The sequence below is a fragment of the Dama dama genome, chromosome 20 (genome assembly GCF_033118175.1).
Source record: "Dama dama isolate Ldn47 chromosome 20, ASM3311817v1, whole genome shotgun sequence".
Taxonomy (NCBI): domain Eukaryota; kingdom Metazoa; phylum Chordata; class Mammalia; order Artiodactyla; family Cervidae; genus Dama; species Dama dama.
This window is the reverse complement of record NC_083700.1, coordinates 76513385-76539252: the sequence shown is the minus strand read 5'-3', so window position 1 is coordinate 76539252 and position 25868 is coordinate 76513385. Positions and strand designations below refer to the sequence as shown.

The 25868-nt window shown below is 39.6% G+C and overlaps 1 protein-coding gene across 1 annotated transcript in view; it reads left to right on the top strand.

Moving 5' to 3' along the window:
* The window catches only part of PDE4B (phosphodiesterase 4B), a 428331-nt gene extending 403506 nt beyond the window's left edge, over window positions 1-24825 (top strand). Inside the window, exons 7-15 of the mRNA XM_061121680.1 lie at window positions 5610-5703; window positions 11210-11388; window positions 12777-12875; window positions 13019-13183; window positions 15547-15646; window positions 17776-17930; window positions 18056-18178; window positions 18892-19074; window positions 22544-24825. Coding sequence (XP_060977663.1) covers window positions 5610-5703; window positions 11210-11388; window positions 12777-12875; window positions 13019-13183; window positions 15547-15646; window positions 17776-17930; window positions 18056-18178; window positions 18892-19074; window positions 22544-22909 — 1464 coding nt within the window. The 3' untranslated portion in view covers window positions 22910-24825. The remainder of the gene's footprint in view (window positions 1-5609; window positions 5704-11209; window positions 11389-12776; window positions 12876-13018; window positions 13184-15546; window positions 15647-17775; window positions 17931-18055; window positions 18179-18891; window positions 19075-22543) is intronic.
* Window positions 24826-25868: the final 1043 nt, after the last annotated feature.

Sequence of the window (25868 nt, the reverse complement as noted above, 5' to 3'; positions counted from 1 at the left end):
TTTTAAGCCTCTTCACTTTTCCTGATGCCCGGGAATTCTTATTAAGTTATGACTAACTAAGTGTAAAATATGAGTCAAAATTTAGTCCCTAATAAAGTCATTGTGACTTTAATGACTTTGGCAGTTGTTTCATACTGCAAAAACAGGAAGATCTCACACAATAAGGCGCCTGTCTCACAGATGGGCTCCTGCGCAGACGGCCACCCACAAGGGTGACTTTGGGGGCTGTCTTCCTCTCTGGAGCACCGTTGTTTCATCTGTACAATTTCATCTACTTACTTTATCTTAAGGTTGTCAATGAGAACAAAGTACCTGGTTTATCTAGTCTTTGATAGGCTGAAGAGTATTTTTGATCACTAAAAACTCACTCTTAAGTGACTTCTAGGTCCCCCTAACAAGCTGAGATTAGTTTTAAAAGTAACCCACTTGTGCTTGATACTAGCCTCTTATATTGTTACTCTCCTAGATGGTTTTATACTCAGAAAGATAGAATCACCAAGTTTTAGAACAGGGATGAATTTCTGAGATCATTCTAATCCTGCCATCCTGTGTGATCAATTTAACTAAGAGCTTTTCAAGAGAGTTTCTAGCCTGCCTGTGGATCTTTGCACAAAGCCCAAACTAGTCCTCTGATGAGAAATATAGTAAAGTGATGAAGTGTTCCATCCCTTAAGGAGAAATTGGCTTGGAAAAAAAATACTCTTTGTATGTAGCATTGAAGCTAAAGAAAAATTGAAGCCATGAAACCAAATGTTTACATCAAGTGTAATTGAATTTCAGCTTTTGCTAGTCTATATATTTTAAATAACTTCCTATTATAAAGCTATCCTACTCAAAAAAAAAAAAAATCACGTATGATTTTACAGAGGAGATATATACTAGGCAAACAATATCAAATCATTTAAATTGAGAATGCTATCTTTTCCTTTTTTCCAAAAATATCACTGTAATCTCTGGCAGCGTTCATGAATCTAGTGTTGGGTGTAAGCTTAAGGAAGCATGGGAGGAATTTGGATTACTAAGGGTTCATTCACAAAGTTTGCTTGTCTGTGTTGCAAAGAGACTTTGCCATTTCCTCTGGGACCTTATTTCTAGGTGAGCTCTAACAGGGTTCTCTTGTGAAGGCAGATTCTTAACAGAAAACTATAATAGGATCTGTGTACCTTAGGTTGTAGAGACACGTTTGTCTTTGAAATAGTGTGCTTCTGTTTGTGGATTTCTCTATTCCATTTGTTAAAGTAAATAATGGCTAATTCCTTTTCAATCTTGTAACTCCTGGGGCCACAGTGTCCCTCAGGAACTATTTAATCTTCTTATCTGGACTGAACAATCAATTTGATAAGGAGACAGGGAGACTCCAAGGGTCTTGGGATATAAAACCATGGAGGGAGGATAACCACTTCTCTTCCTTTGTTGGTGACTTTTTCTTAAGGACTGAAGCATTTCCGATTTGGGTTGTTTTTCTCAATAATGTTAAGAGAGTTTTGTTTTCTGGGAAATTTTGGTTGCTGGTAAACCAAGCTGCTGTCCAGACTGTAGGAGGCAGCCACAGAATGCATCATAGGCTCTTGACAGGTTTGGGCTGAGATCCTAAAATCATGCATCACTCTCATTTTGTATATAAGAGCTAAGGTGACTTCACCAGACTGCTATCTGTTATCAAGAGCTGAGAATGAAAGTCTGGATTCATCTACTATATAATAGCTGCCTCTGGCTCAACAGAAACAACTCCCATGTGGGAATCAGATGCTGAAAATCCCACTAAGCCAAGCTCCCTAACTCTCTCCCCAGCCTAAACCCCAAATATAAGCTATTCCGTTCCTTGATGTGTCTCATCATGCAGTCCAGCTCTTATCGTACTCTGCATTACTAGAATGTAAGAGATACCCCCTGTCTGCTCCTCCATGGCAATGTCTGCCTTAATTTGTACCCAGCTCAATGTAAATGGGCCATTCATAAATGCTTTTTGATGAGAGCAGTGATTTCCTTTAGTCGAACCCTCCCTTAGGAAGGAGAGAAACCAAAGACTGTTGCTAAGCAGTATTTAAAGGATGGGGTCAGTTTCTAATACTGAGTGACCTCCATCTGCATACTTCATCATTTTGCGTGTTTTATGGCTGCCTTAAGATGACGTTGGGTTTTGGTGGCACTGTCATGCCCTTAGCAAGACGCTCATGTTGTTCGTTGTTTAGTCACTAAGTCTTGTCCAACTCTTTTGTGACCCCATGGACTGTAGCCTGCCAGGCTTCTCTATACATGGTATTTCCCAGGCAAGAATACTGGAGTGGGTTGCCATTTCCTTCTCCAAGGGATCTTCCAGACCTAGGGATCGAACCTGCATCTCCTACGCTGCAGGTGGATTCTTTACCACTGAACCACCAGGGAAGCCCTAAAGGCTCACTGAAGAACCAATTTAGGCAGGAGAAGGAGAGAGGCCATTTTCACCTGTTACTTCCATGAGTTCCCGGACCCTTCTGTGAGCTCTGCAAGAAAGGTGAGGAGTCTGGTTTATTCTCAGCCCTATATCTTAGAGCCACCTCCCTGTTCCCACGCTGGGACTGATTGACACTGTATAGCAACAGGATCCTCTGGCAATGAGAGGAAATAGGAAAAACGTAAGAAGGGAAGTCTCTCCTAGTCTATTATGATTGAATTTCTACCTGCTCTTATATTCAGAACTGAGGGGGGCAATGTGGCCAATAAAGAGTCGGCCCCACCCTCACCTGAAGTTAACTGCGGTGGTTAAGGAAAAGGCCCTAATATATCTGATTATTTCTACTCGGGTGAAACTGATTCAAAGCATGAAAAGTGTTTTTTGTTTGTTTGGAGGAGTTTTTGTTTTTGTGTTTTTACTGCTATATCCTCAGTGCGTTGCTTGGCATGTCTCGGGTGTCCATTAAATATTTATGAAATACATGGGATGAAACAACATTATTCAACTAGTACGAACCTGACTGATGCCAAGATCTTCCTAAGTTTTTCCAAGAGATTAAAGGAACCAAAATGAAGATGACTGTGTGAATGTTGCATTTGGCTAAGTCTAGCGCAGAGACATAATTAAAGATATCATCTGTCTCTATGTTTTCTACAAGATATTTTTTGCAATGCTCCTAGTAAAGTTTGTTTCTTTGCCAAAATTCAGCTGATCCATCAGAGCACAGAAACCTGTCTTTTTCAGTTTCTAAGTCTTTAGTGTAAGTGCCTATCTTTTGAGAACTGAAAATGAGAGGCTATTATAACTGAATGGTTGTGTCTTAAAAAATGAAGAACTTAGAACTTACACCTGGAAGTTCTGATTCACTTGGAGTTCAAATTGCAGAGTGGTTCAATAAGTAAAACACACTAGCTCAGATGATTAATTCAGAGATTTCTGGTGACTGTCACTAACATTTGTATCATGGGAGGGAAGACCCACACATCCATCAGGAGGGTTCCCCAGAAAGAGGACAATAGTACATGCCTTTTTGAGGACAGTTCCTAGAGCAGTGAGCCAGAGGACCACAATACTGACTTGCATTGGCTTCACCTCGAAAAGCTTGGTATCCTGGGCACAGGCAGTGGTGTGAAGTGGGCCTGGATGCTTGATGCGAAGCCATTGCTAGTGCAGGATGCTCATTTGAAAGGGGAATACCTCACAGGAAAGAGAGCCAATTGCAATTGCGTGCAGGGGCTGTTGCCATGGTGCTTCGCTATTGCTTTAATATGCTGTACTTGAACTCCTGGAAGTCCAGGGGGAGGAGGGGAGTGGGATGGGCCTGGGTGGGGAATCCCACTGCAGAGCTCTAGTCTCTGACTTTCTTCATGCCTGTGATCTTTCTGAAGCTGACAAGGTGAGAGAGAGAGAGAAAGAAAGAGACACTATAGGAAAGAATTTCTCCACACGCTCCATATTGCAAAAACAAAATAAAGATTAATTTAACTCTTAAATATTTTTTTCATGAATTAGAAGATGTAACACTGAAATACCGAAACAGCACAGTCATTCATAACCCCGAATAATTCTCCATTCATGCAGCAAATGATAGCTTGTATTTCCTAACACACTCCAGATCCTAAATGGAAAGGTTAAATGTGTTTAATTCATTTGTCGAATGCAGTCTCATGTGCATATTAATGAGCGGATGGCGGACAGAGAATTGCATTCTGTGTACGAAGTACTTTTAAAATTAAATAGATTAATTCCCAATCATTTCATTGTGAAAGAAGTCTAAATGCACTGGCCTGCCATTGGTGTGCAAAAAATCCCCGGAAAAGCTAGCTTAAAAAAATATTCTTGTATTCTGAAAGTCTAATTTCAAAACCAGCCACAGTTTTAACTTTTTCAACGTTCAGAAATAATAAAACACACCATCACTTGGAAACCCTTAAATCGGCTGAGCTCTATGCAAAGGCTGTGTCTGCAATGTCCGGGTCTCCGCAGTGGAGAGGGTTAAGAACACCTAGATGAAATGGGGGAGGGTACAGACTTCGGATTCCTTAAATATTCATGGAGCTTCCTCCATTTTAATCTTCTCCTTTTAAAAAGATGGCTGTGTTTCCCAGCCTGGCATCCCCTCAGGAAAGAAGAATTGCTCCTTCCTTGCAGAGTTCAGCTGAGCAGGACTAATCTAGAGTGGAAACCCCTTCGGCCACCAGGACTATTCATAATTCATAAGTGTTGCAAACCAGCCAGCTGAATGCATTTGGACAGGCTCTTGCTCCTTCGTGCAATTCCTGATTTCATTACTCCCTCTGCCAGGAAAGAAGCAGGGAGCACAGGCGAAGATGGGCTTTGTTTGGATTAGGAAATGCCCTAAATTTTGGAGGCTTTGTCTTTCATAAGTTTTGATTATTTCACCACTGAATCTGCAAGGCTTTCCCGGTCCTGTTGGGACTGCTCTCAGAACTGTGATTCTTTGAAAGGGATTTGTGGACTGTGGCAAGGAGTGCTTTCCAAAATGCCTGAGGCAAACTATTTGTTATCTGTATCTTGGGGTTACATCAAGGTGGGTTAATTTGATTCCATTATCTTTGGTAGCATGTGAAACCTTTATAGCTGTATGTTTTCTGTGAAGTAGAAAAGCCTCTGTAATGATTTAACTGTGTTATCACTTAGCCTGCTGAGGCGGCTTATTGTGAAGTAAGGACATGTTATATTGTATTTAAATAGACTGTGCAGTATTTTAACCCTGTTCCTTTTACTCATCTCTATTTTTAAAGGATGCTTATCTTTTCTTTTGTCTTCCCTTGAATTTTTCACATTTAATCACCTCTTACTGTATAGGTTATTAAATTATATTTTAGAGTTAATTTTCAATAAATATATTTTAAAATATGGTTACATTTTTAAGTGAAATTATCTTAACTTCTATTAAAATTCCTTTTCCTATGTTTACATCTTCAAAGAAATCAGATGTTAATTCTAAGACATCCTGAGAAAAACCTCTTTTTTCTAAGGTGACGTTGGAACAATTTCACATTAAGGGAATATTGTATTTTGTAGAAACAGAGTTATTTATATAATGATATCTGCTTACCCGGCCTCTTGGTTCTTAATAAAGTTGGAAGCATCTACAATAATAATTTGCTATTTTTTGGGTGGTTAATACATTTTTGTTCTTTATAAACAGTTCAAAAGAATGCTGAACCGGGAGCTGACACACCTTTCAGAAATGAGCCGATCAGGGAACCAGGTGTCTGAATACATTTCAAATACTTTCTTAGGTAAGATATTCACCAAGAAAACTGTTCCATAACTGAATTTTTTTAATATTAATTTCTGCCACCTATCTGGGAATATTACTATGTGAGTTTGGAACTGGGTTAAGTCACAGAAAAGCAAATCCATTTAAAATAAGAACTAAAGACAGCCTTTAAGGTAAAAAAAAAAAAAAAAAAAGAAAGAAAGAGAGAATAGAAAGCAAGAAGGTTTTGTTTAAAAAAATGAATTAAAATATCCATCAAAGAGAGAAGGTTATTATGGGCTAATTGAATTTATATAGACCTCAGGTCACTCTTTATCTACCCACCCACCTTCATCTGTCAAGACCTCTGAAAGGGTGGGAGTGGGGGGTTGTGATCATCCAAACCTTAGGGACAATTCCAATTGGCTCCTCTGATGTGGTATTCTTTCAATTCTTCCAATAACTGGGCTTTGAGCAAAAGGTGATTTGACCCATGATAATAGGCTTTGGAAACTGACTATTGCTTTGCTAAGGTGTTTCTTAAAGATAAATTGGAGGAGGGCAGAAAGAATCATCACCTCTATGAAAGACTTGCCCTTCTGCAAGCAGCATGCTTATCTCCCTGATTTCGTACTTAACCTTTTATCCTCTGCCTTCACATTGCTAGTATTTAAAACATGGCACTGACAGGAAGGGTTTGCAGCCATGCCTGGTAACTACTGTCATGCATCCTGTTTGATTACTAGGAATTTCTAATCTTGTGTTTAAAGCCATTCCATTGCATATTTTTCTTAAATCACACCTGCAGGATCTGCCCATCTGTACTTCAAAGTGAATGGGTAGCATTTAGACTCTGATCCTGTTGACTTTCAATTACCACTGTACTATGCTTATTTAGCAGAATTCCATTTTCCAGGGAAATGACCTGTTCTTACAGTTGAACATTACACCTCCCTTCTTTTTGGCATTGCTACATATGCTTACATCAGTGAACATTTGCCTGGACATCTTATGGAAACACATACCTCTTCTGGTTTTATTTTAAAAAAACATTTCTATTTCCCTGACACCAAAGCAATTCCTGCTATCAGCAGATCAATCTTTGATCAGCCTAATACAAAGCTCACAGCACTTCTCTGTGGCCAGTAGGCATTGGCGTGATTGACAAGTGCCTTTCCAACTATTTCCAGTATGTGGGTGTCTGCAGCACCTGGCTTTCTCCAGCAGCAGTTGCAACAACCTTTGTCAGAGAACAGAGAAAAGATTTTTTCATATAGCCTAGCTTCAAGAGGAGCTAGAATCTAATCGAAAAGAAAGCATTATATACTGATCCTTATCTTCTCCATTATTCCCACTTTATTCCTTTGAAGACAGGCATCTTCTCCTGTCCATTTTAAATATGCTCTGCTCTGTGAAACACCCAATCATTTTTCATAACCTAGGGACTGTTTTAGGGACATTTTACAGGTTAATGACTATGGTAAAGAAGAATAAAATCAGTAGGTGCAAGAACTCATTTTTGTTTGTGTAAACATTGCATGTTAAGATACCAAGGTTTGTCTGTCTTCTCAAAAGAGACTGAGCACTGGAGTAAAGCTGCAGGAAGTCTCTGAGCCTGTCATCACCCAAGGTTGCACCTAAGCAGTCCTCTTTACTTGTCGCTTCTTTCACTAATGGCTTGCCAAGGACCAGGAGAATATTTTAGTATACCAATTATTCTTATTTTAGCATCGAAGGCTATCAAGTGAGAAAGCTGAGAAGATAATAAAAATGAGTTCTCAGTCTCAACACTGCATCTCAAGAACTAAGAACTGTCAATTCTGTTGAATATTTCATTTGCTATTGAGGCGTATCTCTTGAGGAAAGCCTATCATCTGGCTTCTCATTATTCCAAAATTAAATTATCAAGAGCAGGTTGTTTGAGGAAGGCTGTTAGTATCTCAGTCCTTACACACCTAGCATTTGGAGGGTGTTGAGTGTAAGCATGTGTTTGTGTGTGCATTTGTATACATGAATGTGTGCATATACAAGGTAGGCCTGGTCAAACTAGACAGATGGATAAAAATTTTAAATATTCTTCAGAAAATTTAGGGAGAAAAAAGTCCATCATATAAGCAAAAGATTCATCAGCTACCTCAGTTGTAAAATGGGAATACTGGAGTAGATGACATCCTCAGTTCATTCCAGTTCTCACTTTCTGTGACTCTGGTATGGATGGAGTTTATTGTCTTGCTAAGACAAACATGGCAACCCAGACTCTCTGGAATGGATTGTAGGCTTATAGTTTGATAATATTCAAAAGCAAACAAACCTTGTTTCCAAATAGCAAGCGCAAGACATGGAACTCTACTTTCTGTCCTGTGAGCATGGTGTGTATTCCTGGAGGACTATGAAGTCTCCCTCATAAAATGTCAGATCTGAAAGGGACTTTAATGGCTTCATCTAGTTTCCTCATTTTCCAGGAAAGAGAACTGAGGAACAGAAGGCAACCTAGCTCGACCAAATTAATTTGTTGGCTAAAATGTTCCAGAGTTAGAACTAGGACTTTGCTCTCTTGACTCCTAAATCTAAATACCTGCCACTTCTTTGGGAAAGAAGGTTATTAGGCTGTCAGAACATATAGAAGAAAATCACCTTTAAGTAATAGATGTATTCTTTGGGGAAAAGTATTTAGGAATCAGGTTGCTGTACCTAATGATAAAATATTTTATTAACAGATTCCAGTAATATAAAAGGCTCTTAGAGCACAGATCCAAGAGTCAAAAATGATAAGACCTTATTGATTACAGTTAAACTTGAAGAGCAATATTGCAATAAGAGTCATTGAAAGTTACAATATGTCAGCCAGGACAAAGGGAAATCCCCCACTGCAGGGATCTGTGAAACTTGTGTTGTTTCATTTAAGAGGATGGTATCCAGATGAACAGCCTGGAAGGCAGGTGAGAGACATTCAGTGCAGGCACTCTGTGATGCTGACATAGGATAATGGGCTCAAGTTGCTGGTACAGAAGGAAGTAAGGAGTCAGGGGGAAGAAGCATAGATTAAAGCAAGATCCTTACATATGATATTACAATTTAGTTAGTATTGCTACAAACAGAGCAAAGTCAGCCCTTTAAATCCCTGACTTACTGTCAGGGATTGAAAATCTTTCCTACATCTTGAAAATCTTGAAACAGAATTTAGGAATTTTGCAGGATTAAATGCTGCAACCTAGCTAATAAGGCACCTCCAATGATGTCATTATCAGAGTTTTGATGTGACCATTTCTTGCTTCTGTTTATTTACTTATTTATTTTGTACAGTTCCACTGTTTCCGCATTGTAAGCTGATCATTCTATAAATGTAAATTCAAGAAGTGTTTATTATGATTCTTTGAGTGTCTGTTTCAGGTTATTTCCGTGTGGCACTGGCTAAGCATTTAACAGAGGAAATTCAGAGTAGGGAAACCCATCAGTTGTTCCAATGCCTGCATAGGGAAACACCCATTAATGTCAAAATGGTATTCTCTGTGGGTAATGGGTTTCTTCTTTATTGTAACATTCCAGACAGAGTAGTGGTTTGGCTCAATGACTCGCTGTTGCAGGGAATCTTTAATTAAACACAGAGAAAAAGCTGCTAGTTTCACTACAGATTTTTGTATCTGCATTGGCACAGAAGAATCCAACAGCTTCTTTAACCAGAATGGTAAAGAATGACATTAGGAGAGGCAGGGGCTATAGTGGCCTTTTAGCAAAAGTAGTCGTTATTAAGAGTGAGGTGACAGGGAGAAAAGTAAATTCAAAAACAATGCCATATATAGTTTTATGCCAAAAACTGAAAGACCAAAAAGAGATTTTAATGGGAACCTTAAGGGGCCTGGGTTCTATGCTATTAAATCACTGTCTGGAACAAGGTAATTGCAAAATAAATATCTGTTGAATAAATTGCCCTTTGAGCTTGGGAAAGTTGCTGACCATCTGAAAAATGAGTGTGTGGGATTATTATTGGTTCCCAAACCTGGCTCTGACCATCAGAGTCTCTTGGGCAGCTTTTTTAAAAAAAATTGGTTCAGTAGGACTGGGTGGGGCTCATAAGTCTGTATTTTTCAAAAGTTCCCTGGGTGATGCTAACCATGTTGGAAACCCCTAAACTAATCAAGATGACCACTAAAATTCCTCCCTAAGGTAGAGTCATAGGCTGATGAATCGAGGAGTTGGGGGACACCCAGAGACAGCACTGAGATTCCAGGGATAGAGAAAAGCCTTTCTCCAGCCCTGCAACCAGGTGCCCAGGGTCCAGAACAGCTGCTTCCGTGTCTGTCTCTGGGCTTGCTTTGCTCTGATGAGTTGTCCACAAGGTCCTGTGAGCAGGCAGAGGTCTCTAGGGAGAACATGTGACTATCCCATCAGCTGCCAGAGTTGAAAGCAAATCGTCTAGATCCCAGCAGGCCATCTGGAAACGTGTCATTTTCAAATGGGGAAGTTGTCTTTGGATTCATTTTCGCTGAAACAAGTAGAGATAAATGTAGGAGCTTTTGGAAGCTGCATTAACTCTTTCAGCCACAGTGTCTCATTTAGTTCAGTGACGTAGCTGTCGAGTGCTTTAATAAATGATAGCTTCGGTGCACCCACAGGCATATCTGTGGCCTGAGAGAGTTGATGCGTTTTGCAGAAGAACTCTCAGGATCCATCCATCCCCCTGTGAAGTGAGATAGAATATTTGATTGCTGATGTTTTTAATCTCATGATTTAGAAGAAAGAGCTTCTGAGCAGGTAGACATGTTTCTGTCACTAACCCTAGCTCTCCTATTATCTTGTTGTAGCAGAATTTTTTAATAGATTAAATGAGATGATTATAAATATTTAACATGCATATTTTAATAAGTGTAATGCCTGTTACAAATGAGAGGCATTATTATTATTTATTCCTGGGATTCATAGATTCAAGGCATGAAGTAATACTGAAAGTATTGTCTTTGTCTAAACCTCAAATGGTAATAAACCAAAGCTTCAATCATTCAAAGATTATAAACCATTCATTTTTCTAATATATATGCCACTCATCTAAACTGAACCCAGCTACAGTTATATAGATCTTTTAAATTAAAAAAATAAATACAAATATAAAAAAGTTAGCAAAACATAAAGCCTGTGCTTTATTAACCTGGGCTTGGGTACATGGAAATTTTTTATTATATACACAGACAAGTTATGAGAAATTTACATATAAATGTTGATGTCACACCTTGAAAATGTATGCGTGTAATTCCCCCAAATCACCCTGCAAACAGAAGACCTGGGATTGAGTTCCACCTGTCATTCTTGAACAAGTGGTTTAGCTCCTCCGGACTTCAGTTTGCTGCTTTAAAGATTAAATCACCTATCACAGGATTGTCCTGGAGGTCAAGTGAGATAGTGCTAGGACAGCCCTTCCTAAGGTGTGCTATCCATGACAGACCATTAGAAGTTGTTTTGAATATTGCAGTGGGTTTTCACTGGCACACAGGGGTTCGCATTGGCATGCAGGGACTGAAAAACCTATTTTTTTGTTGTTGTTGTTATTGCAGACAAACAGAATGACGTGGAGATTCCATCTCCCACCCAGAAAGACAGGGAGAAAAAGAAAAAGCAACAGCTCATGACACAGATAAGCGGAGTGAAAAAACTGATGCATAGTTCAAGCTTAAATAATACAAGCATCTCACGCTTTGGAGTCAACACGGAAAATGAAGATCATCTAGCCAAGGTGTGTACAAGCTGGGTGTGTGCATGTGTAGCACTGCTTTACAACAGACAGATGTCCAAAACCTCCTATTAGAAAATGGTAGTGGCCGCTTTTGCTTTATTATTAAATAGTATGATGAGGCTGATGTACCCTCTTTTTCCATTGCTGTACACCTAAAGACCCTTTTTTTATACCAAAAGACCAAATTTTGCCCTGAGTTGGGTCCATTAACTCACAAATGGAGAATCTTGTTGAACACATATTAGGAGAATCCAAGGTAAGGGCAGTAGGCAGGACTGAATTATCCCAGAGGATATTTCAGAGACTATATGCCAAGGATCAGTAAGAAAATATGCACTGATGAGCAGAATTGGAGAAGAAATGAGAGAAATTGACAGCATTGACTCTTGCTTGAGCCTAAAACCTAGTAGTGGAGGAAGGCTCAGAAAGAATTCATACCTCCTCTTGGAGGCTATACAAGGTGACTTTTCAGCCTTGTGAGAATACGAAATGAGATCAAATGAACATTCAGTGAGGGGGCAGGTGAACCATGTCATTAGAGGAAGGTTGATTACATGTTGGGCCAAGACTCTGCAGAGAGCCTGTATCCCTAGTGTGTGCATGCTAAGTCGCTTCAGTCATGTCTGACTCTACAGCCCTTTGGACTGTAACCGACCAGGGCTCCTCTGTCTATGGGATTCTCCAGGCAAGAATACTGGAGAGTACCCTCCTCCAGAATACCCTCCTCCCCCTGTATCCCTTACTCTGGGCAATAATTAATAATAGAATAAATTGCTCCTTTAATCAGATAATCTTGGAATAATTCTACAACACAGGATGGAATGATGTTTCTTCCAAGTCTTTCTGTAGCCAAGAAGCTCTAGGAGATAATGAGTGACTAGCATCTTCATGACCTTTTACACTAAGTTAGGGTTGATTCACACACATTCTAGCAGCTAAGTCTCCTTGACCTGGTTCTCAGTGATAATTACCAAAGGGCAGAGGAGTTTTCTAGCTGAGATTGTTTTCTAGTTGGTATTGATGGACCAGTGAGCAGAGAAGGGGAGCTATAGGGAAATAGGGCCAGGATGACCTCTAATGTCTTATACCTACTTCTGAAAGCAACATTGGTTGAGGACTGACATGGCAGAAAAATTATAGGCCAGCAGTCAAATTTACAAATAGACACACACTCTCCCTCTTCTGAAAAATATATACAAAAACATGTAACTAGCATGAAGAGGACACCCAACCTCCTAGACCATTCCATTTTCAAATGTTCATGTAACTGGAACACTAAGTAGATACTCTATAGACTTAGTCAACTTGTGCCCCCAAAATAAAAGAAAACAATGAGGCCTGCTAACAAAAGTGTTTTTGTTTCTAAATTTCTCTCATTTTGATGACAGGAGCTGGAAGACCTGAACAAATGGGGCCTTAACATCTTCAATGTGGCTGGATATTCACATAATAGGCCCCTAACATGCATCATGTATGCCATATTCCAGGTGAGTAAACAGGAGTGAATGTTGGTTATCCAATTGGCTGTTCTTTATGTTTTTTTTTTCCATCCCAGTTTACCTTTCTGATTTGGCTTTTCTTCATTTTTGGACATCCACTTATTTATTTTCTAACCCATTTTGCTGTATAGGAAAGAGACCTCCTGAAGACATTCAAAATCTCATCCGACACCTTTGTTACCTACATGATGACTTTGGAAGACCATTACCATGCAGATGTGGCATATCATAACAGCCTACATGCTGCTGATGTGGCCCAGTCAACCCATGTTCTTCTTTCTACGCCAGCTTTAGATGTGAGTAGTTATGATCTGTTTTGCATACCTTGCCCATCCTCTGAAAAGTACTGTAGAAAGTATGATATATTTAGAGAAATAATGTAATTAGATGATTGTACATACTTGAACTGGCTCTTTATATTATGTATAACATGTATCAATCAGGTTATTAATATAAATGGATGACATTTCTACTTGCTTTCTGGTATTAGAGTAGCCTTTCCTTTGCCTCTTTCACATTTGAAAAAATATTTAATTATCAAGCAGGTAGCAGGGAGCTTTATTTTTCATTGTGTTTCCAGTACCTAATAAGTGTCTAGTTTGAAATCTAGTGTATAGTCTGTATGTGCTGATCTGAACTGCCACACCATCCCAGGCGCTGTGAGAGAAAGCACAGAAATATAATATAAAATGTTACCAATAGTTCCTATCAGGCTTCCCTTGTGGCTCAGACAGTGGGTGAAGAATCTGCCTGCAATATGGGAGTCTGGGTTCAATCCCTGGGTTGGGAAGATTCCCTGGAGGAGGGCATGGCAACCCACTCCAATATTCTTCTGGAGAATCCCCATAGACAGAGAAGCCTGGTCTGTTATAGTCCATGGGGTCACAGAGAGTCAGACACAACTGAGTGACTAAGTACATAGTTCCTATTAGTAATAAGCATAGGCTTATTATAAGCATATATATAATATATATTCATATATAATTATAATATAATTGTATAATTATATTATAATTAAATAATAAGTATATCATTATATATTATATAAATTAATAATTATATATAATAATATTATATAATATATATAATATCATAATGTATATATAATATATATAAGCATATATATTATGCTTAGTATAAGCATAATAATAAGAATAGGCTTAAAAAAAAAAATAAGAATAGGCTTATTCTCCTAAGAGTTTGTAAAACTGATTCTATGTATTGAAGGAAAAGTAACTGAAAATCTCGAACTGAGGAATTAATAATGCTGAAGCAAATAGAGACAGCATTGCATCTTGTCTGATATCTTGCTAGAGGGTGGCTGTGGCTGCTTCCCTCACTGACAGTACATTTATATATATCAATATATGCAGCCAGGGGGTCCAGCAGGCCATACTCTCGCTTGACAGATGGCAGTGGTGGTTAGGTATTTCCAAAATGTGCAGGCTCACCCAGGAAGGGACTGTCTATGCCCTAGCCCAGACCACTTTTTCAGCTTGGAGGGTGAAGAAAGATTAAACTGACCCCTGCTCTATTGCTTGGATTCCATATATTCTGAGAAATGTAGTCTGAGAAGTTAAGACTGTTTTATTTCCCTGAAGGAAAAGAGCAATATTATTTTTATGTCTGTGTAAGTATCACACGGTGGGACAACAGTTTATCAACTATCTATTGCTGCTGTTACTATGTGGCTGGGGCTTCCCTGGTGGCTCAGTCAGCAAAGAATCTGCCTGCAGTACAGGAGATATGGGTTCGATCCCTGGGTTGGGACGATCCCCAATATTCTTACCTGGGAAATCCCATGGACAGAGGAGCCTGGCAGGCTACAGTCCATGGGGTCACAAGTATTGGACACAACTTAGCAACTAAACCACCACCACTGTGTGGCTAGAAATTAATTGTGAGTGCCACAGATGTTTAGAGAAAGAAGAGCTCGATGTGTGCGTGCATAATTTGATTTGAAGGATCAGAGATGTAAGTAACCCCAAAGGATAATGAAAGACATTTCAGCCAGAGGAAGACATTTTAGCCAGAAGCAAGTTATACCTAAATAAATACTAAGTTTAAATCATTGTGTACAGATGGGGCAGACGAGGCTTCACAGGAGTTGAGTACTGGGCATCAGGTCTCACTTTATTAGAAATGTTCTCTTATTCTGTCTAGAGTAAACACTGAGTGGATAGGTATTTATTGAATGTATGAATGAATAAGTGAGAAAGCTTCTGACCACACTACAAGATTAGTTTTTAAAAAACAACTTATTGGCAGTCTTATAAATCTGGAATTTGGCCTTACTCAGCCTGAAAACATACAAAGGTTTTTATGTCTCTGGGCGGAGCCAGTCTGACTTGCTTCTTTGACCTGTATGTGCTTGTGTTACATAAGCATTATCCTGCAGTACCACTTATCCAAGAAACAAACATCAGGTACCACCTCATCTTTTACCATAAGCATTCCCCGAGCCACGGCCTGCAGGCTTAATGTGCATATTAAGAGACCTGTGATGATGGACAGAATCTGCATTTAATTGAATTAGTATATTGAGAGATTATGTAAATCAACAAACCACATGAATGAAATGGGGTACCTCAGTGTGAAACTGAATCAGCAGGCTAGGCTAATGGAACATGGAATTCAGTGAGCTCATTTTGCTCTGCAGGCAGTCTTCACAGATTTGGAAATTCTGGCCGCCATTTTTGCAGCTGCTATCCATGACGTTGATCATCCTGGAGTCTCCAATCAGTTTCTCATCAACACAAGTGAGTTCACCATGAGAATAGTCATTCAAGATAATTGTATGATTCACTGCTTCATTTTTTTTTCCTCCTGATGTTTTCATTATGGATAATAATAAGAGTAATAATGAGGTCATCCTTCCATTCCACTAGACTAGTTAGACCTTTCCTGGATACTGTGTCCAGTCTAGCAACATCATTTTGAGCTGCATGGAGACCTTGGGAAAGGTCAGAGGGGACCCATAAAAAGCACTCAATGTTTGGAAAATACAATATGTGAGGAAAGAGTAACTGATGTGGAATTATCTAGCAAGGACAAGGAAAGGCTTGGGAATGATGTGGTAATGATTTTCAGGATTATGCAGTGCTCTCACAGAGAGCATGGTGTCCCACTAGTGTCCCTTTCTACAGAAGAAGCAGGTCCAAATGTTGGCTCTGAGCATGCGAGCCTCCAAATAGAAATAAGACTCCAGAAAAAGCACTGGAATAGGCTTCTACAATTCAGGGTGGACGGCTGGGTCCTTAAAAGTCTCCCACCCTCTATTCCAACTGCAAAGGTTTGATTATGGACTGGTCAGTAATATGGCTTGGTCTGACTTAAGTGACCTTCAGGGTTGGTCCAACCTTAGGATCCCAAGCCCTGCTTGAAGCTTTTATCATGCTCAAAACATTAAGTATCCATGCTAATGAAAACCCATCATTTTCCCCAGCATTTCTGAATGCTGAAAACCTAAGTACTTTTCTCTTCTGAGAATATTGTTATCTTGTTGTGGTCAAGATTAACATCAAGTGCTGACAGTTTTAAGAAATGTCGGAGCTACTTGTTGTCAAAGAGCCCTTATCATCCTTTATCATCAGAATATTTGAATGACTAGGTATGAGGTGCCTTGTTTATTTTACCTCATTTTTCCATTGAAAGAACACAAACTTTGGGCAGCTACTTGTCTGTGTAGGTTATATCAGCTGGTGTATTGTGGCATCGTGAGTCATCCCATATATAGGCCAGTTCACACAGAAAAATGGCCTTTCTGCCAGAGCCATGTACAGCATTACAATACAAAAAAGCCAGCTTGCAGATCTAGGCCCTTGATCACAGGATGAACAAGGCAAGAGTGCTGAAATGACTTCACATTTCCCACCACCTTTTCTGAAGATGTAACTCAAAGCACAGTTAAAACAATGATTATGACTAACAGCACCTACTGCTAGTAACATATTATCATCCCTTGACTACTATTCTTGATTAGGAGAAAATGTGGCTTCATGAGTTTGATGACGGTGTTCTCAACAACAGATCATGGCACTGTTCAAAGGATGCCTGTGATTTTTCTGTGTGAAAGGCAGGCTAGAAGCTATAGTTTAGGTATCCAGATAATGCAATTTCTGGCATTATAGGGCCCTAGGGCAGTTAGCATCACTGACTCGATGGACATGGGTTTGAGTAAACTCCAGGAGTTGGTGATTGACAGGGAGGCCTGGCGGGCTGTGATTCATGGGGTCGCAAAGAGTCGGACGCGACTGAGCGACTGAACTGAACTGAACTGAGGGCAGAAAATGGGACATCAAGATTGCTGTAAAAAATTATTGTTTTGTTACCATATTTATAAAAAACCCCAAAAAGCTATATTATTTGGATAAAGTAAAAGTTTAAACTCACACCATTATCTTCTTCGAAAATCCAAAACTCACAATTGACAGAGGTGGGAAATATATCAAAAAGTGAAATAATGTGAAAAATTGTAATGCCTTGGATAAAATTTAGTGACATTTTCAGTCTATTCTTTTCTGAAGTACAAAATATGTGAAGACATGAAGTTACAAACTGAGATTAAAATAGGATTTAATTGCTTGGGAATACCCTTACCTAAAATGTCAATCTTCAACTGAAGTGAAAAAGAGAAAAAGGATTTTAAAAATACTATGACTTTTAATCAAAAAGAACATTTATATGCTAATATCTACTAGAAGCTTTTTTTGTTGTTTAGAAACTGATTCTTTTTAGAGGGAGACTCTTTCTTTAAGGGAAAATGACATATAGGGTCTTGGTTCTTGAAATCATTTGGAGAGAACTTGCTCTGATTTCATACTGAGGTAATGTCACTGTTTGAATTGTATCCCTTTTCATTAAATCATCATTTTTCCTTGTTTACTAGATTCAGAACTTGCTTTGATGTATAATGATGAGTCTGTGTTGGAAAACCATCACCTTGCTGTGGGTTTCAAACTGCTCCAAGAAGAACACTGTGACATCTTCCAGAATCTCACCAAGAAGCAACGTCAAACACTCAGGAAGATGGTTATTGACATGGTAAGACTTTGACCTCCCTGTGATCCTCACTTACTTTTACTTCTGTGGGAAGAAAAAATCCATTCTCCTTGATAAACTGAGTTAGTTGAGAGTTTTCTGTTCTTTTCTTTTTTTTTTAACCCCAGGTCTTAGCAACTGATATGTCCAAACACATGAGCCTGCTGGCCGACCTGAAGACAATGGTAGAAACAAAGAAAGTTACAAGTTCTGGTGTTCTTCTCCTGGACAACTATACTGATCGTATACAGGTATTGGATGGAAGCCTTTGATTTAGCACAAAGCCACACCAAACTAAATGAAACAACAACTAAAAAAAGAAAACAAATTTACTTAGTTGCATGTCCTAGGTTACTATTACAATTTCAGGCTTATTTTAAGAACAAGCAAAGGAAAACGGATATTCAAATTGATCCTCTAGTTTACAAAGAAAAACAGAACTCTACTTATTGAGTTGCTTAATTCTAAAAATAAACAGCAAAATCTCATTGTAATAGGGTGTACGTGACTGCTGATCCCAAAAGCTCGTGTTTGGATATAAATCCCACTGACTTGAACTTTGTCAGGTCTGTTTTGGTTATACAAATTGCCCTCAGCTGGTCTCCTCTTTCCACAAGTGGAAAATATGAAGACATCTACTTTGAGTAATTCTTTGCATTTTTTCCAAACTGAGGAAAAGAAACTATGGCATCAGTATCTGACCTCTCATGTCCCTTCCAATTTTTAAATTCAATGACTGTCAATCAAAGAAGACACATTTTCCCTTTTGGGACACTAATAATGGCAAATAACAAACTCTGGCCAGCACCATCGTAATCTTGCTGTTTTGGTGCAAACACCATAATTATAATGCAACTAAAATGTTCTTAGGTTTGGTACCAAGTGTACTAGTACAAGAGGGATAAGATGTTCTACTAGTATTTATACCTAATTTTATGGGATTTTAAAAACTTGATGATTTCAGGTTCTTCGCAACATGGTACACTGTGCAGACCTGAGCAACCCCACCAAGTCCCTGGAATTGTATCGACAGTGGACAGACCGAATCATGGAGGAATTTTTCCAGCAGGGAGACAAAGAGCGGGAGAGGGGAATGGAGATCAGCCCCATGTGTGATAAGCACACAGCTTCCGTGGAAAAATCCCAGGTATCTAATATAAGGTTTTTAAGGTTTCTGTAGGCTCTGCTGATGTTTGAACTGGAGGACTCTTTCTAGCTATTTTCTCTTAAATATATATATATATATATATATATAATATGTGTATTATATATAATATGCCTATGTAAAATATGTATATTATATAAAATATGTATTTATACACACACACACACACACACACACACACACATATACATGGACTTCCTGGGTGGCAGCACTAGTGCTAAAGAATCACTTGCTAATGCAGGAGACACAAAAGACATGGGTTCAATCCCTGGGTCAAAAAGATTCCCTGGAGTAGGAAATGGCAACCTGCTCCAGTATTCTTACCTGGACAATTCCATGGGTAGAGGAGCCTGGCGGGCTATATTTCATGGGGCCACAGTGAGTTGAACACAACAGAGCTACTAAGCAGCATATATAAATATATATGTGTATATATATATACATACATGTATACATATATATGTGGGTGTGAAATTATAAGGAAGCAACTACTTATTTAGTTTCATTATACTCGTGGCTCATTTGCCTTCTCCATTATACTCAATTTAACAGTGAGGAGATAAAGCGGTCTTCAGAAAACCCATCAAAGTTTGGATGGTGTATCCTCAGTTTAGATCAGTATCTATGACCCTAGCAAATCCAACTGAGTTAACTGAATGCTGCCATCTCCATCCCATCCCTCCAGGTTTCCCCCAGCTCCGTCTTTACCCTTGTTTCCTGAACTTGTTTTCACTGTCCAGAATCATGCACAGTGCCACCATCACCAGAGGTGGCGAATCTCTTTCCTACATATCTCTTCTGCCTCATGGTCAAAGTCCTGTGCTGTGTCCCAAATATGCATATTTTATACACACACACACACACACACACACACACGGGCTTCCCAGGTGGCACTAGTGGTAAAGAATCCACCTGTCAAGGCAGGAGACATAAAAGACTTGGGTTTGATCTATAGATCCAAGTTTGCATCTACACTTCTTAGAATAGGCTGACATCTTTTGGTTGCATGCAAAGTTACAAACTCCCTCTGTGCTGGAGGTACATTACACTGTAGTCAGGGAGATGTGGAGATGCCCCTAGAGGAAAAATATGTAGCACTAGAAAGTATCGATATCCTTACTAGGCTTCAGGGCCAGCTGAGATGCTATTTTTTTCAGAAACAAATGACCTGAGCCAGGCAGTCATGATTCAGATTGTGTCTCTAGGCTGCCCAAGGCCTTTATCACAAAATCACTCAGACTATTTTTTGTTAGCGTTTATCCTCTTTCTCTACTACTTTCTACCCCCAAATTTGCATGTAGTTGTAATATCAGTATATAATTCCTTTGCAGTTATCACTGTGTTGCTTTTTTTAAAAAAACCAATCAAAATTTAAAGTCTATAAAAGTGTTCTGTAAGTCTAATATGCCATAAAAACTTGTCACATTAAGTTAAGGCCAATTCAAAATCCTCATGCCTTAATTAGAATAAGCTATTTGTGAATTAGTTAATTAATTAGCCTACTGTCCTTTGATTAGCAACAGAGGGGTATGGTATATATGTGATGTTCTGCTGTGTGGTTTTCCACAAATTTTTATATACATTGTCCCATTTGAACCTCCAAACAGCCTTTTGAGACAGACATAGCAGGTATTTTTGCAGGCTGTCAGGTGAATAAGCTAGCCTCTTGGTTCAGTTCACCAGCTCATCCCTGCCCTCCACCCAAAGCACTCTCCATCACTGTGAACAGGTTTCCCTGTTTCCATGACATTGTGGTCCACCGTGGCATTTCCCACAGATGGGCTTTGCTGAGCATTGTCTGTGTAGACTGGTAATGAAACCCTTGACTAGGTGCTCTTCAGATTTGTAGTGTTCTCTCACCCCAGGGTCTAGGAAATAAGCAACTAGAAGCTGCCTTTCTTATAAATGCTGAACATTTGGCAAAAGCAAAACAAATGAAGAAAGAAAATGGCTGCACTGTAGTTCAGCTGATTGAATTTTCTCCATTGCCGTGAGCTTTTTTTTTTTTTCAAGTCCCTGGAAAACATATTGAAAATAGTATTTAAAAACCCTTAAACACACGTAAAGAATTAAAAGAGAGGAAAGAAGAGTGGGTGGAAGAGAAATATTTGAATCATCTACAGTCGGTCTTATAACCAATGCAGATCAGAGATCCCCTGACTTTGGTGTGAATTCTGTTAATGCTAGGGAAACACCAGAGAAAAGAATGAAAGAAAGAGAGAGAGAAAGAGAGGAAGGAAGGAAAGAAAATAGGTAGATAAAGAGTCATGTATGGCTAAGGTTCTTTGATATGGTACAACTTGGATGTATGAAATAACTGGCCCAAATCCAGAATGTTAACAAAGAGGTTTCCAGCAGTGTGGAAAGTTAGCTATGTAATGCCCCATGGGTGCACAGAAGTTGCCCTTGCTCATCTACCCCTGAATCCCGACCCAGCATCTCTCCAGTTCCTCAGACCATAACAGGGGAATTCCATTGCCTCATTCAACTAGTGCCTGTTCTTTCTCTCACCCTGCTCCCACCCCCAGTGTTTCCTGTTTGTCCCGCAGTGGACGGGTCAGCATTAGGCCACAGAGCCAGCACATGCAGGATGCATAGGCCCTGTGTAAACCATAAAGGAACCATAAGCTTCATGTTTCTTCACAGGAACACTAGCAAAGGAACTGCTTAATTGTCCTTATTTTTTCCTTCTTTCTCCCAATGGAAATGATGGTGTGCCCTCTGGATCTAAAACAATTGCAGACATGTCCACAGAGGGGATATTTATTTGTTTAAGAGCTTGAAGTATTTTCAAGTGTTTTACCTACGTCGTCTACAAACCAAAAGCATTCCACAGGACTTGAGACATGCCAGAGTCATCCTGGGCTGGCTCCCTTTCATTTTAAAACCGCGGCATATTTTAAAGTTATCAGGGAAAGAATGTTGAGTCAGAGCTCAGTGGACCAGGGGCTTCCTTCTTCAAAGAATGACTCACAGAATCCAAGGAGTGACAAAGTCATTCCCAGCCAGGGTTATATCCAGACTTCTTATTTGGCACACATCAGAGGAAAAGTAATCAGTTCTAGTGAGACCAACACAAGGCTTTGGAATCAGACAAAGTTGGGACTGAGTCCCAGCTCCACCACTTACTGGCTCTGTGACCTCTGACAAGATATTTCTGAACCTCAATGAGTCTCACTGAACCTCAGTGAGTCTCCTCAGTTTTCCTTTGTGAATGGTGAATATCCATTCTCAATCTGGGATTAAGAACTATAATGCATATATTGCCTTCAGTGCAGGATGTACCATATAGTAAATGCCCAAATAACAGAATCTGGTATTATTTGATCTTTGCTGGGTTGTTGTGTGTGTGTGTGTGTAATTTTTTTTTTTCCTCTTGCAAAGCAGGGCAGCTTGTTTGGTTTTCCAGGGCCCATCACAATAACAGAGATGTAACTTTATTTTCCTTCAGGTGGGTTTCATCGACTACATTGTCCATCCCCTGTGGGAGACCTGGGCGGACCTGGTCCAGCCTGATGCCCAGGACATTCTGGATACTTTAGAAGATAACAGGAACTGGTACCAGAGCATGATACCCCAGAGCCCCTCCCCACCTCTGGACGAGCAGAACAGAGACTGCCAAGGCCTGATGGAGAAGTTTCAGTTTGAACTAACCCTCGAAGAGGAGGATTCTGAAGGCCCCGAAAAAGATGGCGAGGGCCACAGCTATTTTGGCAGCACAAAGACGCTCTGTGTGATCGATCCGGAAAATAGGGGTCCTCTGGGAGAGACTGAGGTAGATATCACCACGGAAGACAAGTCCCCGATCGACACATAATCTCCCTCTTCATGCGGAGATGAACATTCCACCCTTGACAAGCATGCCAGCTATATGGTAGGGCCAGCCCACCATGGGGGCCGAGGCCCGCACGGGACAAGGGCCATGCGGCCTTTCCAGTTACTTGAGTTTGGAGCCAGAATGCAAGACCGTGAAGCAAATAGCAGCAGCCCAGGAAGTTCCACAGTTGACTTGCCTTGCTTGCAAGCTGAGTGGAGAGCTGAAGCTTTCTATGGTTCTGGAGGCCAGCTGTGCATCACGACCGAATAGCTTGAAAGTGGAAGACACCAAACTGAGAGATTTTTCTGCACTATGTTTTGGGCATCTGTCCCCTCTGGTGACTGAACTGACTAATAATGTCATTTCTAAATCTGCTTACCTGTCCCCTTGTCTGCCAACCTGTGTGCCTTTTTTGTAAAACATTTTCACGTGTTTAAAATCCTGTTGAATACCTAGAATTTAGTATCAGCTTCTACACAGATAAGCATTACAAGCTGACAAAAACTTTTTTGACTCTTTCTGAGGGGAAAAAAAAAGGAAAGTAAATTGTCTTCCTTCTTTCTTGGGCAATATCTTTTACTCAACTACAGTTACTTTTGCAAATAGAAAGGCTACACTTCTAACCACATTCAACTTCCTTCCCCTATGGTCCCAAACAACTCCTCAGTTGCCCTTATAACAGATCTCTGCCTGCCTGCTCTGAACAGTACTTTTTCTCCTCTAGAATTGCACTTCTTTGCTGTAAATGGAATAAAGTTGAACAGACTAAGGGGTAGGAATGGGTAGTTGTCTTGTCCACAGTAACAGTCTGTGTAGAATTCAGCTTCACAAGGCAATTGCCCTGCTGGGTCCTGAACCCCTGTGCGGCTGGGGTTGCACGATCCCCATCCTGTTCTCTTGTTCCCCTCTTCATGCTCACACCAGTTACACTGTTTCCAATTTAATGCTGCCGTCTTTCTCTTGCACTGCCTTCTGTGCTAACACCTCCATTTCTGTTTATAACTGTGTATTTATTACTTAATGTATATAATGTAATGTTTTGTAAGTTATTAATTTATATATCTAACATTGCCTGCCAATGGTGGTGTTCAATTTGTGTAGAAGACTCTGCCTAAGAGTTGCAACTTTTCTTGTAACGTTTTGTATTGTGTATTATTATATAACCTGAACATCACTGAAGAGATGTCCCCCTCGCCAGTTGGGTCTGCCCTTTTCCTGGTCCGAGTTGCTAATACTGCTCAACTCCTTCACAAACTGGTTTTGAAAACAGGATTCTCACATTAGATACTAATGGTTTCTACTGAGCTTTTACTTTTGTATAGTTTGATGGGGCGCCGGGGCAGTGGGCTGTGGTTTTTACCCCTGTTCTATTCAGATCTGTACACACTGAGTTGAGTTTTAACTGAGTTCTACTATAATTGAGGCTTCAGTTTAACAAGAAACACTACATTTGGTTTAACAAGCAACTCACCAATCATTCTTCTGAGAGTCCCCAAACTACTGACTTTGAAGAGAAAGCTCCCAGTCTGCCATTAAGCAGGATTGTCAATGTTCCAATTAATTACTAAAGCAAACAATAAAACAATGTGAACTTTACACTGAAATGTGAACTGACATAGTAAATTATGCAAATGTGAAGCTTCTGATAACACTTGTTAGACCTCTGACTGGCTTCAGTCTCTGTAAAATCTATTTCATGCTTTCAGTTCAGCATTGTGACTCAGTACTTCAAGAAATGGCACAAATGTGCATGACCAATGGGTTTCTATGTCTATGAACACTGCTTATTTCAGGTGGACATTTTATTGTTTTCCAAAGTTTCTCACAATGTATGTTATAGTATTATTATTATATATTGTGCTCAAATGCATTCTTAAGAGACTTTTATATGAGGTGAATAAACAAAAGCATGATTAGATTGTAGGCCCAATTATTTCATGGTTAGTTCTGACTCATTAAAAGCAGATATTTTTTTCTCTTCTCTCCTACCATACCCCACAAAGAAAACCACCCAGTTAGCTTGGCCAACATCACACCTAAAGTTTCATAATCTGTGTCCAAAAAGTCCCCTAGCTTGGAACATTTACTTTTTTAGCAACTGTTCGACAAGGTCGGTGGCGCAAGAAGGGAGATGGTGAACTAGAAGAAACAAAGCCCCTTTAATAATCTGAAGAGTTTAATCTGCTAGATGAATAAAGGTAACCTCCCCCTTGGTTGGACCCTCTAGAAAAGTGAATCCTAGACTCACAGAACGTTAGCTTGATGTAGTCAGATAGTCCTATTGATTCGTTTGACACATGAAGAATCTGAGGCCCAAAGAGTCACGTTAAAGCACAATGCAAGGAGTGCTGACACTCATGGTCACCTCAGTGATCCATGGAGTCTCCTGATGACCATATGGTTATGCTTTTCTTTCTGGAAAGAACTATGTAAATATCATAAGCAAAATAACACTTTGTTGAAAAAGTCAACTTAAAAAAAATTTATCCTGAGAAAGTTGTGTGTGTGTGTTGACAAAGGCTGCAAATAAGAACCAGTGGTAGCCCATGATACTTAAACCACAAAGGGAAGTGGTTGTGAACTAGGAAGGGGGTCTGCTCTAGAAGAACTCCACTCAATAAACTGAAATTACTGTATTTCTTTTTGAAGATGACTGAAGGTGACCACTGTTGCAGAACCAACTTGCCTGCTGGTTCCAAGGTAGTGTTTATAGCTCTCTGCCACCATCCCTGATTTCTGATTGCACCTGTCCATCTCTAAGCTTTTACAGATTGAGTGACAAGTGAATTGGTTAGAATAGCCACACGTGTGACTTCAAAATATCTAGAGCTATAAATATTTATAAATATTTGCAGGTCTGTTCCTACAGAGTAGTTCCTAACCTTTGGTTCAAAATTAGAATCATCTGGAGAATAAATATTTTGAAAAATACTGATGTTTGAGTTCCATTCTCACTCCC